Below are 13,389 nucleotides of genomic sequence, written 5' to 3'. Positions count from 1 at the left end.
GCCTGAGATTTGAGCTGAGGGCGAGGAAATATTCGAGATTATAAAGAGAGAGATTCTTAAATTGCTGGAGGGAAATGAGATTTTCTTGAAACTGTTATTTGATGCTCTGAAATTGGCGGGCTTTTTGAAATTGAAGATTAATTTCAGCTCAGCCAATTGGGGCCCAATATCTCCCGCCGTTTCGGTCTGACTGACTGAGCTCGGTTCAATCATCGTCCAGGGGCGATCCCTCCCTGACTGGGTGTGGGACTGAAGCCAATCAGAGGCCAGGGGCGGATCCTCTTAGACACTTTAAAAGGCGGCCCCAGAGCTGGCTCCGTATTAACAGTCTCTGTGTCTCAGGTTGTGTTGAGATCTGTTCAGAAAATGGCCAGGACCAAGCAGACGGCGCGCAAATCGACCGGCGGGAAAGCTCCTCGCAAACAGTTGGCGACGAAAGCGGCCAGGAAGAGCGCTCCAGCCACGGGCGGAGTGAAGAAGCCTCATCGCTACAGACCCGGCACTGTGGCTCTGAGGGAGATCCGCCGCTACCAGAAATCCACTGAGCTGCTGATCCGCAAACTGCCCTTCCAGCGCCTGGTGCGAGAGATCGCTCAGGACTTCAAGACAGACCTGCGCTTCCAGAGCTCGGCCGTCATGGCCCTGCAGGAGGCCAGCGAAGCTTACCTGGTGGGGCTGTTTGAGGACACCAACCTGTGCGCCATCCACGCCAAGCGAGTCACCATCATGCCCAAAGACATCCAGCTGGCCCGCCGCATCCGCGGGGAGCGCGCCTAAACCCGACCCGGCTTCAGCACCAAGTGCAACAAAGGCTCTTTTCAGAGCCACCAAATCGGCGATGGAAAGAGCTGTGATCTCCTGGGTTGATATGGCAGGGACGTGAGCAATTTGCTTAAACGGGAAATGTATAAAGGGGAGGGAGCAGATGTCAGACGGACAGGGACAGAATAAATACCTCACTCACATCCAAACACAAATTTCACTCACATTCTTAATACAATAAACAGCACATCAGTCAGCATCTGTTGTACAAATCTGCGTAAAATAACACAGACTGAACCAGTGTTGTCCGAGAATGGGACTGTCCATAATATTAAGCGTCCCTGGTATTTCTCTATCCCACCCGCCCAGTTGACAATTCTGACGGTTCTGGTATTTTGTCTCATTCACCAGACAAACTGCAAAATTCAATCTATTGGAGGTTGGCGACATCTGCGGTCCGGAAGCGAGTACTGCAACAGACCGATATGGATCATTTGTATTTAACAAGTTATTGTTAGTTTCTCGAATCGGAATCAAGTCCTTTGACAGACAGTGACCAGCCCTTTCATAAATACAGTGGGTGGCTCTGAAAAGAGCCTTTGGGTTATCAGATTAAATCTTGGTCGCTTTACTTGCTCTTGGAGCTCACAGTGCTGGTTTTCTTCGGCAGCAGCACGGCCTGGATATTAGGCAGCACCCCACCCTGAGCGATGGTCACCCGTCCCAGCAGCTTGTTGAGCTCCTCGTCGTTGCGGATGGCCAGCTGCAGGTGTCTGGGGATGATGCGGGTCTTCTTGTTGTCCCGGGCCGCGTTGCCGGCCAGCTCGAGGATTTCAGCCGTCAGATACTCGAGCACAGCAGCCAGATAGACCGGGGCTCCGGCACCCACACGTTCAGCGTAGTTTCCCTTTCGCAGGTGCCTGTGAACACGGCCCACAGGGAACTGCAGTCCGGCCCGGGATGAGCGAGACTTGGCCTTGGCCCGAGCTTTACCGCCAGTTTTTCCTCTTCCAGACATTTCCACAATCTCACAAACACTTTGACAAAGAATGAAGAATGATTTCCGTATTTACCCTTCTTATAGACAGAAAGATCATCTGATTGGTTGTTCTTTAATACACCTCATTTGCCTATTTCATTAACCAATCAGATAGCTGAGAAACAGAAGAGGGCGGGATTTGCCGGCCTCAACGGTCAGACCAGGAATTTGATGAATTTCAAAAAGCCCGCCAATTTCAGTGTAGTAAAGGACCGGATTTCGATCAATGTCGCCCTGAGCACAAGATTTTAAACCCGTTCTTTTTATCTTGTCTTATTCAGCGCTACCCGTCACCAATCGCTGGCGCTATTTTAAAACCTGCTTTAAATTATGTCTCATTCTACCATCGCTTTCAAACTGTACCGAACGGGACTAAATCCCCATTCACAGCATTCCGTGAAGGGACACATTTCAATTTAGTCTTTATAAAAGTGACACGTTATAGATTGGTCCCTTCTCACAGGGCCGGGAGTGTTTCTGTGAAAAGACGGACCCGGACGGAGCTCTCATTCTGCCCCGATTCCGCTGTGTTTCTGCAAGGGGTGGGTTTGTTGTTGATGTGAGGATTTTCACATCAGCTAGTAAACATTCGGAGACTGGATTCTTACAGTTAAATGAAACACGAAGGGAGTGAGACAGAATTGTAACGCTTTAAGAGCGAAGCAAAGGGGAAGGAGCGGATCAGTTTATGGGTTAGGGATTTCAACGGGGCAGTTACAGTATCACTTCATAATAAGATTGGAATAATATTACAGTATTAGAACAATCCTACGTAAATATATAGGAAATGCAGCTCCTTCAGAGAGGTTGTGGGTGGCTCTTAAAAGAGCCGTTGTTTTTTTTCAGTACATTGTGGAGTTTTACTTGGAGCTGGTGTACTTGGTCACCGCCTTTGTCCCTTCCGACACAGCGTGCTTGGCCAGTTCCCCGGGCAGCAGCAGGCGCACGGCAGTTTGGATCTCCCGGGAGCTGATGGTGCGCCGTTTATTATAATGGGCCAGGCGGGAAGCCTCACCAGCGATGCGCTCGAAAATATCGTTCACAAAGGAGTTCATGATGCTCATGGCTTTGGAGGAGATGCCGGTGTCTGGGTGAACCTGCTTCATCACTTTGTAGACGTAGATGGAGTAACTCTCCTTCCTCGACTTTCTCCGCTTCTTGCCGCCCTTGGCTGGTGCTTTACTCAAGGTTTTCTTGGCGCCCTTCTTGGGAGCTGCTTTCTTGTCCTCAGGCATTTTCAAAATCAATTTCAGACCCAGAAATGACCCAAATCCGCTCCGAGCTCGGATTAAATAGGCAGCCCCACAGCCCTATGGTAATAAGGGTATGGAGAAGGCAATGATTGTGATTGGACGATTGAACGTGATGACACAACACATTTTCTTTCACGCTCTGATTGGTTTCTTCAGATATCCAATCAGATTTAATACCTGCCACCAATCACAATCACGCTCACACTGCACATTGTCCGGTTTCAGCAATTTGTTCCGAACTGTTGCAGTTCTGCTTCCGGCCAGTAGATGTCCCCAAACCTCAATATTTCTGCCATTTCGCTGACGTTCCCTGTCAGTTTATCTTGTGAATCCCCGGGTGACCCTCAAGATATTCTGATTTTCCTTTTGTTATTTTTGTGTCTGTGGAATAATTTACTATTTCTTTTGATATTCCTTGATAATTTGATTTCGTGGTTCCTGTTTCCTTCCCTAATTGTTTTTGTGACTTCTTCCTAACCTCTTCCTGTTCGCTTTTGTCATCCTCTTATTTTATATCTGCAATTGAGAAATTCCATCAGCTTGTTGTGTCTGTTCAGGGGCTGATGTTTGGGAAATATTTATTGTCTATTTTTAAAGTGCCAGAAACCCAAAGGGAGCAATTCAGTCCCAAACTCCACAGAAACATTCCATTTCTCCATCCTTGTAAAATAAGGCGCTATAATGGTGAGTATAGCTGGCTTCCCAAGCAGTTAATTCCAACAGGTTTGAATCCCAGCACGCTGAATTCAGAAACACCAAGACTGGAACCGAATTTGATGATGTTCAGAGGGATAGTGCTTCCAAAACACAAACGGGTCTAATTTGTATAAAAAATGTTTTAAATTAATTTATTTCCCCCATAACGTTGAATTTAACTCTGTTCCTTTGTATTATTATTTGCCCTGATCTGTCCGGTGGATACGGGACACAGTTGCCCGGATTCAGTGAAATTAATTGATTTTCTGAAGCCTTTCCCTCTGCTGATTCCCGTTCCTTATTTAAATTATGTCGGATTAACCTTTATGATCTATAGAAGGGTCATAGTCCTGAACCGTTATCCCGAGCTTCCCTTCTCCACAGATGCTGCTGGACCTGCTGAGTCTTTCCAGCATTTTCAGTTTTATTTTTTTCTATATTTTATCACTTTCACTTCTGACTTCGTCATTGAAAGTTCGAGATTAGCGCTCAGTTTTTATTTGTGTTTCAGTTCGGTTTATTTGAATTAATATAAATCGTGTCCTGAGAAATCAGACAGAAATATTGCGCAATGTAAAGTGAAACATAATGGGGCAACTTTCGAATGAGCAAAACAAATACATTATTATGAATCAATTGTCTAATTTTTCACTCGCAAAATATGAAAAAATACGAGATTAGAAGTTACAGAGAGAAACTATTTCCTCACATTGCACATTGTCCTGAATCTGCAACAACGACAGATAATGTGAATTTGTTCCACTCTGTTACAGTTCTCGCTTATGGCCAGTAGATGTCAGACTATACGTGAGTGTGGGATTCATTCTCTGCCTGTCGGTCTCTGGTACTGTATTTGAGTGTGATATTCAATCTATATCCATCAGTCTCCAGTACATTCTGTGAGTGTGGGATTCATTCTGTGACTGGCAGTCTCTGGTATTTTATCACAGTGCGGGTTTCATTCCGTAACTCAGTCTCTGGGCTAAGTGCAAGTCTGGATTCATTCTGTAATGTTATTTCAGGTTACAGTATGTTGCTTGAAACTGTATCTTTAATTCATTAATGTATGCAAATCTTTCATCTAGCATTAATTTGTAAATATGGATACACTTTTGGATTTTGTTTAAATCAAACAACGTGTGTGAGTTTTGTTGTCGGATTACATCTTAATCAATGTGAAGATAATGTACATTTCAATATTTTACTGTGAAATTATCGGACTGGTATTTATTGTGTAGCTCAGTCTGGGCTAATGGAATTGATATTGCATCTTTCAGTCTGACATTGTATGAGATTTTTGGACTGGTTTGTAATGTGTAGCTTAGTCTACACTAATAGGATTCATAATGTATGTTTCAGTATCATAATGTATGAGATTTTTGGTCGGCATATAATGTGTAGCTCAGTCTTTCCTAATTGAATTCATACTGTACCTTTCAGTCTGATACTGTGTAATATATTTAGACTGGTTTGTAAGGTGCAGTTCAGTCTGCACTAATGGGATTGAAACTGTATCTTTCAATTTGACAATGAATGTGACTTTTGGACTGGTATCTAATGTATTCCTCAGTCTGCACTGATGGGATTGATATTGTATCTTCCAGTCTGATACTGTGTGAGATTTTTGTACCAGTATGTAACGTGTAGATCAGTCTGTACTAATAAAATCGATACTATATCTTTCAGTATGATACTGTATGTGATTTTTGGACAGGTACCTAATGTGTACCTCAGTCTGCACTAATGGGCTTGATACTGTGCCTTTCAATACGTTACTTTATGCGAATTTTGGACTGGTATTTAATATGTAGCTCAATCTGCATCAATGGAATTGATACTGTATCTTTCAACCTGACTCTGAGATTTTTGGACCTGATGTGCAGCTCAGTCTGCACTAATGGGATTGATGTTGTGACTTTCAGTCTTATACTATATGAGAATTTTGGACTGGTATCTAATGTGTACCTCAGTCTTCAGAAAAGGAATTAAAACTGTACATTTCATTCTGACACTATGAGGTTTTTGGACATATATGTGATTCAAATATGGGTAACATCTGAACTGTTATCTAATTTGTATCTCAGGGTACAATATTGTCATGAATACTGCATCTTTAAACTCATAATGTGTGTGAGTTGTGGGCTGGTATTTAATTTGAATCTCGGGGTACACGATTGTGATTCATTCCGTACCTATCAATCGGTACCATGTGTCAGTTCTATCTGGTATTTAATTTGTAGCTCAGGTTGAACTAATGTGTGATTGACACAGTGCCTTTCAATCTGATACTGGGTGTGATTTTGGACTGGGAATTATTTATCTGCCAGTCAGCAATACTGAGTCGTTGTGAAATGGAAATTATGTCTTTCTCTCCTGCTCTGTTTGACTGTTGGATTGGGATCAGTGTGGGACTGACTATTTCTGCTGTCTGAGACTGTGGGACTGATGACCTGTCTGTGTCTCTGTGCTCTGTGTGTGATAATATACATACTGTGTGTGAGAAGGAGCTGGCTGCACTGTTCCTTGTGCCTCGGGTGCAGGAAACATCACACTGATTCTGGGTCCTTCAAGGATTTGACTGTCGGAAGAAAAAGTATCTCTTGTAATTCAAGAACAGGTGAAGTCGAAAATACAAAAGTGATCAATGGAATCTCTCTGTTAATAATCATTGTAATATCCACAAATGAAAACCAGCGATACAAACAGTGTCAGTGTCTGACTCCACTGCAGTACTGCAGCACTCAGCTTCTGCATACCAGGTGTGTTGGGCTGTTTTACAACAATTTAGTGACATCCAGACACAACCCAACCCCTGCACTGATCCATGAATGGGACTACCCGATGGGGCAGGGATCTTTGCACATATCAGATTTCTATTTCCCTCTCCCTTGGGACTAACCGTTCAACCGAAACAAAACAGCAACTGTTTAAAATGTGTCCATCAAACTTCTCACCTGATGGCTGCAATAGATGCTCTTTGTATAACTCCCCACATCCTTACTGTCCGGCTCTGTTTACTGCTCAATAACAAACACTAAAGGTTGATGGGCAGGTTTAAAAATCAGATTTAATACCTGCCACCAATCACAAACACGCTCACACTGCACATTGTCCGGTTTCAGCAATTTGTTCCGAACTGTTGCAGTTCTGCTTCCGGCCAGTAGATGTCCCCAAACCCCGGGTCATTGAAGTTTACAGATGAGAGAGGGACAGAAGATAAACTCATTCTTCACATTATATTGCACGAGTGGGATTAAGAGAAACTGGGAATGGAGACGAGCTGCAAGTACATTTTGTTGGACCAAACACTACTTGTAATGCTGTGTTAAATTCTTGCAATTGATTTCGGGAGTATTCTCTATACTGAGGAAGGCTGCGACAAAATAACCTTGCAGAAAGTCAGTGTAAATGGCCATTGAATTTCAATATAGAAAAGTGTGAGGTGGTGCATTTTGCTCGGGGAATTAAGGAGGCCACATAATGCTTGGAAAATAAGAGTCTAAATGGGGTAGAGGAGAAATGTAAATCGTGTCCTGAGAAATCAGAGAGAATACTGCGCAATGTACAGTGAAATATAATGGGGCAAATTCACAACTATGGAATGAGTGAAACAAAAACTTAATTATGAATCAAATCTCTTCATTTTTCACCGTCAAAATGTGCAAAAATACGAGAGTAGAAGTTACAGACAGAAACTTTCCTCACATTGCACATTGTCCTGTTTCTGTAGCCACGTCAGATAATGTGAATTTGTTCCGCTCTTTTACAGTTCTAGCTTACGTCCAGAAGAGGTCAGTCTCTGGTACTGTATATGAGAGTGGGGTTTATTCTGTATCTGTCTGTCTCTGGAACTGAGTGTGAACATGGGGTGTATTCTGCATCTATCAGTCTCAGGTACTCTATATAAGTGATGGATTCATTCTGTATCTGTCAGTCTCTGGTGCTTTATGTGAGTGTGGGATTCATTCTGTATCTGCCATTCTCTGCTACTTTAGCTCAGTGTGGGATTCATTCTGTAATTCAGTCTCTGAGACAATGTGCAAGTCTGGATTCATTCCGTATTCTTATTTCATTTTACATTAACATATTTGAAACTGTATCTTTAATACTTTAAAGTAATTACAGTTCTTCGTCGAGTATTTAATTTGTAAATATGGATACACTTTTTGATTTTCTTTTAAGAAACAATGTGTGTAAGTTTTGGAGTGATATTACATCTTAATCTCTGAACTCTATTGTGAATGATAATGTACGTTTTGCTTTGAAATTACTGGACTGGTATGTTAATTGTAGCTCAGTCTGCAAAAATGGGATTAATTCTGTATCTGAGTCTAACACTGTATGAGATTTTTGGTCTGGTATGTAATATGTAGCTCATCCCACACTAAAGGAATTGATACTGTATCTATCAGTCTGACACTGAGATTTTTGGACTGGAATGTGATGTGTAGCTCAGTCTTCAATAATGGAAGTGATACAGTATCAGATTGAAAGATTCAGTATGAGATTTTTGGACTGGTGAGTAACATATAGCTCAGTCTGTGCTAATGGAATTGATATTGTATCTTTGAGTCTGATGGGGTATGAGATTGTTGGACTGCTATATAATGTGTGGCTCAATCTGCACTAATGGAATCGATACTGTATCTTTCAGTCTAATACTGTATGGGATTTTCAGTCTGGTATGTATTGTGTAGCTCCGGTGATGCTAATAGAATTCAAACTGTATCTTCCTGTCTGATCATTTATGAGGTTTTTGGACTAGTATATAATGTGCAGCTCAGTCTGTACCAATGGTATTGATACTGTTTATTTCAGTATAATACTGAGTATTTACCAATATATCTAATATGTAGCTCAGTCTGCACTAATGGAATTTATACTTTATCTTTCAATCTGACACTATGAGATCTTTGGACTGGTCTGTAAAGTGTAACTCAGTCTGTAGTAATCTGACTGTGACTTTTATTCTTTATCTGCCAGTCTTTGCTACTGTATGTGAGTGTGGGATTCATTCTGTATCTGTCACTCTCTGGTACTGTGTGTTAGTGTGGGATTCATTCTGAATCTGTCAGTCGCTGGCACATTGTAAGAGTTTGAGATTCATTCCATATGTCAGTCTCTGGCACTCTATCAGAGTGTGAGATTCATTCTTTATCTGAATCTAATTTGCATCTCCATTTACAGTATGGCATTCAAAACTGTATATTTAATACTTTAATGTATGAATAATTTGTCCCAATCTTTATTTGGTAGATAATGATCTATTTTAAAATGTAATACTGTAGGTTATTATCACATAATGTGGGCACTTTCTGGACTACTATTAAATCTGTATCGATGGGAACACAATTGTGAATTTGTGCAGCTTCCAAACTGATCTGGTGACATTTTTGAACTTGTATATAATGTGTCTATTTCAGTTTGAATCTGTATCAGTTTTTTTGTAGTGGTTTCTAATGTGTAGTTCAGTCTGCACAATGGAATTGATACTGCATCTTTCAATCTGACACTATGAGATTTTTGGACTGGTACGAAATGTGTAGCTGAGCCAGCATTGATGGAATTGATACGGTATCTTTCAATCTGTGATTGTGAGATTTTTACGTAATGTGAAATTCAGCCTGCACTAATGTCGGTGACTGTGAGATTCACTTTGTATCTCTCAGTCCCTGGTACTGCGTGTGAGTGTGGGATTCATGCTGTATCTGTCACTCTCTGGTACTCTATTTGACTGTGGTATTCATTCTGTACATACATTCTCCAGTACTGTGTGTGGGTGTTGAATTATTTCCATATATGCAGTTTCTCATAATGTTTGTTAGTGTGGGATTGATTCTGAATCTGTCAGTCTCAGGTACTGTGTGTGAGTGTGGGATTCATTCTGTATCTGTCAGTCTCTGGTGCTGTGTGTGAGTGTGGGATTCATTCTGAATCTGTCAGTCTCAGGTACTGTGTGTGAGTGTGGGATTCATTCTGAATCTGTCAGTCTCAGGTACTGTGTGTGAGTGTGGGATTCATTCTGTATCTGTCAGTCTCTGGTACTGTGTGTGATTGTGGGATTCATTCTGTATCTGTCAGTCTCTGGTACTGGGTGTGAGTGTTGGATTCATTCTGTACCTGTTAGTCTCTGGTGCTGTGTGTGAGTGTGGGATTCATTCTGTATCTGTTAGTCTCATGTGCTGTGTGTGAGTGTGGGATTCATTCTGTATCATTCAGTCTCTGGTGCTGTGTGTGAGTGTGGGATTCATTCTGGATCTGTCAGTCTCTGGTGCTGTGTGTGAGTGTGGGATTCATTCTGGATCTGTCAGTCTCTGGTACTGTGTGTGAGTGTGGGATTCATACTTTAGCTCTCAGTCTCTAGTGCTTTATGAAAGTGTGGGTTGAACTCGGTATCTGTCAGTCCTTGGTACTGTATGCCTGTGTGGGATTCATTCCGTCTCTGTCAACTCTGGTACCTTAATTGAGTGTGGATTCACTTTGTGTCTGGCAACCTCGAGTACTTTATGTGAGTGTGGGATTCATTATGTGTCTGTGTGTCTCTGTACTGTATCTGAGTGTGGGATTCATTATGTGTCTGTGTGTCTCTGTACTGTATCTGAGTGTGGGATTCATTATGTGTCTGTGTGTCTCTGTACTGTATCTGAGTGTGGGATTCATTATGTGTCTGTGTGTCTCTGTACTGTATCGGTATATAATTATTCTCTCAGATTACATTATGGCGTTCAATATTGTAGCTTTAATATCTCAGTGTTTGAATAATTTTTCTCATTATTTAATTGGTAAATATGGATACACTTTTGATTTGATGCTGGAGGTTTTAATCAGATAATGTGTGTGCTTTTTGGACTAGTATTAAATCTATATCTCTGTGAGTACTATTGTGAAAGATAATCTATCTTTCAAACTGATATTGTGATATTTTTGAATTGGAATGTAATGTGGATATCTGTCTGCACTAAATGAATTGATACTGTATATTTCAATGTTATTTTACAAGATTTTTGTCTCGTGTGTAATGTCAATCTCAGTCTGGACTAATAGAATTGATACTGTATCTTTAAATCTCATACTATCAGTATATTATAAACTGGTATCTAATTTGTTTCTCAGGTTACACTGTCACAGCATTTCTCAATCTGATACTGTACGTGAGTTTTGGACTTGCAATTTGTATTCGAATGCTACGCTATTCGAAAGGATACTACATGTATAAAACTCACGTGTGTGTGTGTGTGTGTGTGAGTTCTGGGCTAGGATTCAATTGGAATCTCGGGGTATATTGTTGGGGTTCATTCTGTACAATTCAATCGGGTACCATGTGTGATTTCTATCTGGTATTTAGTTCATGGCTAATGTTGCCCTTTTGTGAGATTGACAACCTGAAAGCATGATTTTAGACTTGGATTTTTGTATCCACCTGTCAGCGGGACTGAGTTCGGGGGAAATGGAACAGCGTCTGCCTCACCTGCTCTGTTTGACTGTGGATTGAAAATGTGTCTCTGGAACATGGGATCAGTGTGGGACTGACTACTTCTGCTGTCTGAGACGGTGGAACTGATGACCTGTCTGTGTCTCTGTGCTCTGTGAGTGATAATGTACTTACTGTGTGTGAGAAGGAGCTGACTGCACTGTTCCTTGTGCCTCGGGTGGAGGAAGCATCATATTTATTCTGGCTCCTTCAAGGGTTTGCCTGTAGAAAGGAACGTATGTCTGGTAACTTAAAAACAGGTGAGGAAGAAAATACAGAAGTGATCAGTTTAATATCTGTTAATACTTATTTTGAATATCCATAAACGTAAATCAGCGATTCAAACAGTGTCAGAGTCTGACTCCACTGCAGTACTGCAGCACTCAGCTTCTGCATACCAGGTGCGTTGGGCTGTTTTACAACAATGTATTAGAATCCAGACACAACCCAACCCCTCCACTGACACATGAATGGGATTACCCGATGGGGCAGGGACCTTTGCACAGGTCAGGTTTCTCATCCCCTCTCCCATGGGATTAAAAGTTCAACTGAAAGCAAACTGCCGCTGTTTAAAATGTATCCTTCACACTTCTCACCTGGTGCCTGCAATAGATGCTCTTTGTATAACTCCCCACATCCTGACTGTCCGGCTCTGTTTCCACTCTTCACTGTCCAATAACAATAAACAGCGTGAGACTGGAACTAAACCAGGAACATTCACTACTGGTTTGGGGAGGGAAAGCAGCAATGATTTTAAATAGCAGGTTCTTCCCATTCTGTCTCCCTTCCCCTGGACACACCCTGGACACACACAGCCCGAGAATGACCTCTCCCTTCCCCCGCTCACTCCATGTTCCGGGACCAATTCCTGATCCACTCCGCCTCTTACAAACAGCCCCCGGACTCCCCCTGACCTTCCCCCGGACTCAATGCCGATCTCTGAGCCCATCTGCGGACACGGTCCCGAAGCGATGAGCTGCTGTAACGAGGCTGCTCTTTGCTCCCTTCCCCCGGGGGCCGTGATCTCTCCATTCTCGGCTGTTTTAAACCATCTTCTTCCGCTCACTGAGGGAATGGCGCCCACAGGCCGAGCTGGGGGAGGGCAGCGCGCATGAGCTCTTCTGCTCACCAACGGCCAGCGCTGGGGTCGGGGCTGAGTCACGCATGCGCAGATATCTGGTTCAATTCCCAATACAAAAATCGATGGAAACTTTCCCCAATTGGAATTTTTCAGAGTCTGAGCAAAGGAAGTGGGTCTTGGGGAAAGGTCAGAGGGAATGGGGTCCACAGGCAGTGCAGGAACAGGCACCAGAATGGGAAACAGATGGGATTCCACCAGTGCCTAACGCTGGAATCCAGACTGACTTTACAATCTCTAACTATTAAACTAGATGTTTCCATCCCTGCTGTTTCTCTCGGTATCTTTTGATGGAAAAGATCCTTTCAGAGATTAAGTGAGCGGCTGTGAAATGAGCCTGTGGCTTTGATTCATTCTTGGTCTCTGCAGATAAAGCTGACGTGTTATGAAGAAACTTGTGGGGAGGATTTCTCACCAATCCTGGAGAAAAATAGGAGGAAAGAGTGAGTCGGTGTGTTTGTTGGGACCGTGTAGGATTAATATCTGATAGCAACAGTCCTAAATTAATTTAATCAGAGTGAAACTCTCGATTACTGAGAGTAATACCGAACGTCCCTGTGCTGCAAAACAGAATATAGTACAACAGGCAAGAGAGGGTTAAATGTGTCCCATTGTTTTTGTCACCCTCTGAACTGAGGGTGGGATTAATAGTGTGTCTGCCTCTGGTACAATATCAGTGAGAGATGAGATTGCATCTTTTGTCTCTCCAATCTAATCTTTCTGGATAAAACTAAACTTTGCAGCTCAGTCTGCAACTGATACTGTGGCACTGTATCTCTCCGCGGTCTCCCTCACCGTGTCTCTCTCCCTGTCTGTTTCTCTCTCTGATGCTGTATATGAATGTGGGATATTGCTATTGAACGTGATACGAACACACTGATCGGAAGTGTAAGACTGACAGTGTACGTTTGTCTTTCTGTCGTGCTGCACACGAAGGTGGGATACAGTCTGATATAAAACAGAGAGAATGGGATGTCCTGATCGGGCCTCACTGTCACTGGGGATGTGTTCGGCTCCAGTCCCAGTTCAT

At 42.6% G+C, this 13,389-nt stretch overlaps 1 protein-coding gene, 1 long non-coding RNA gene and 1 pseudogene across 2 annotated transcripts; 1 reads left to right on the top strand and 2 right to left on the bottom strand.

Moving 5' to 3' along the window:
- Positions 1-13,389, top strand: part of LOC137316718 (zinc finger protein 229-like) — a 346,515-nt pseudogene that overhangs the window by 71,636 nt on the left and 261,490 nt on the right.
- On the bottom strand, positions 1,294-1,780 carry LOC137316835 (histone H2A-like). The gene has a single exon (XM_067980671.1). The coding sequence runs from the start codon at positions 1,778-1,780 to the stop codon at positions 1,391-1,393; it is 390 nt and encodes a 129-aa protein (XP_067836772.1). The 3' UTR covers positions 1,294-1,390.
- On the bottom strand, positions 4,306-11,998 carry LOC137316842 (uncharacterized). The gene is made up of 3 exons (XR_010961625.1): positions 11,818-11,998; positions 11,357-11,443; positions 4,306-6,328 (listed from the first exon to the last, which is right to left on the bottom strand). It is a non-coding gene; the product is annotated as an uncharacterized lncRNA (long non-coding RNA).

The sequence above is a fragment of the Heptranchias perlo genome, unplaced genomic scaffold (genome assembly GCF_035084215.1).
Source record: "Heptranchias perlo isolate sHepPer1 unplaced genomic scaffold, sHepPer1.hap1 HAP1_SCAFFOLD_60, whole genome shotgun sequence".
NCBI classification, from domain to species: domain Eukaryota; kingdom Metazoa; phylum Chordata; class Chondrichthyes; order Hexanchiformes; family Hexanchidae; genus Heptranchias; species Heptranchias perlo.
Note: the sequence above shows the minus strand (reverse complement) of the source record. Positions and strands in the feature narration are given on the sequence as shown.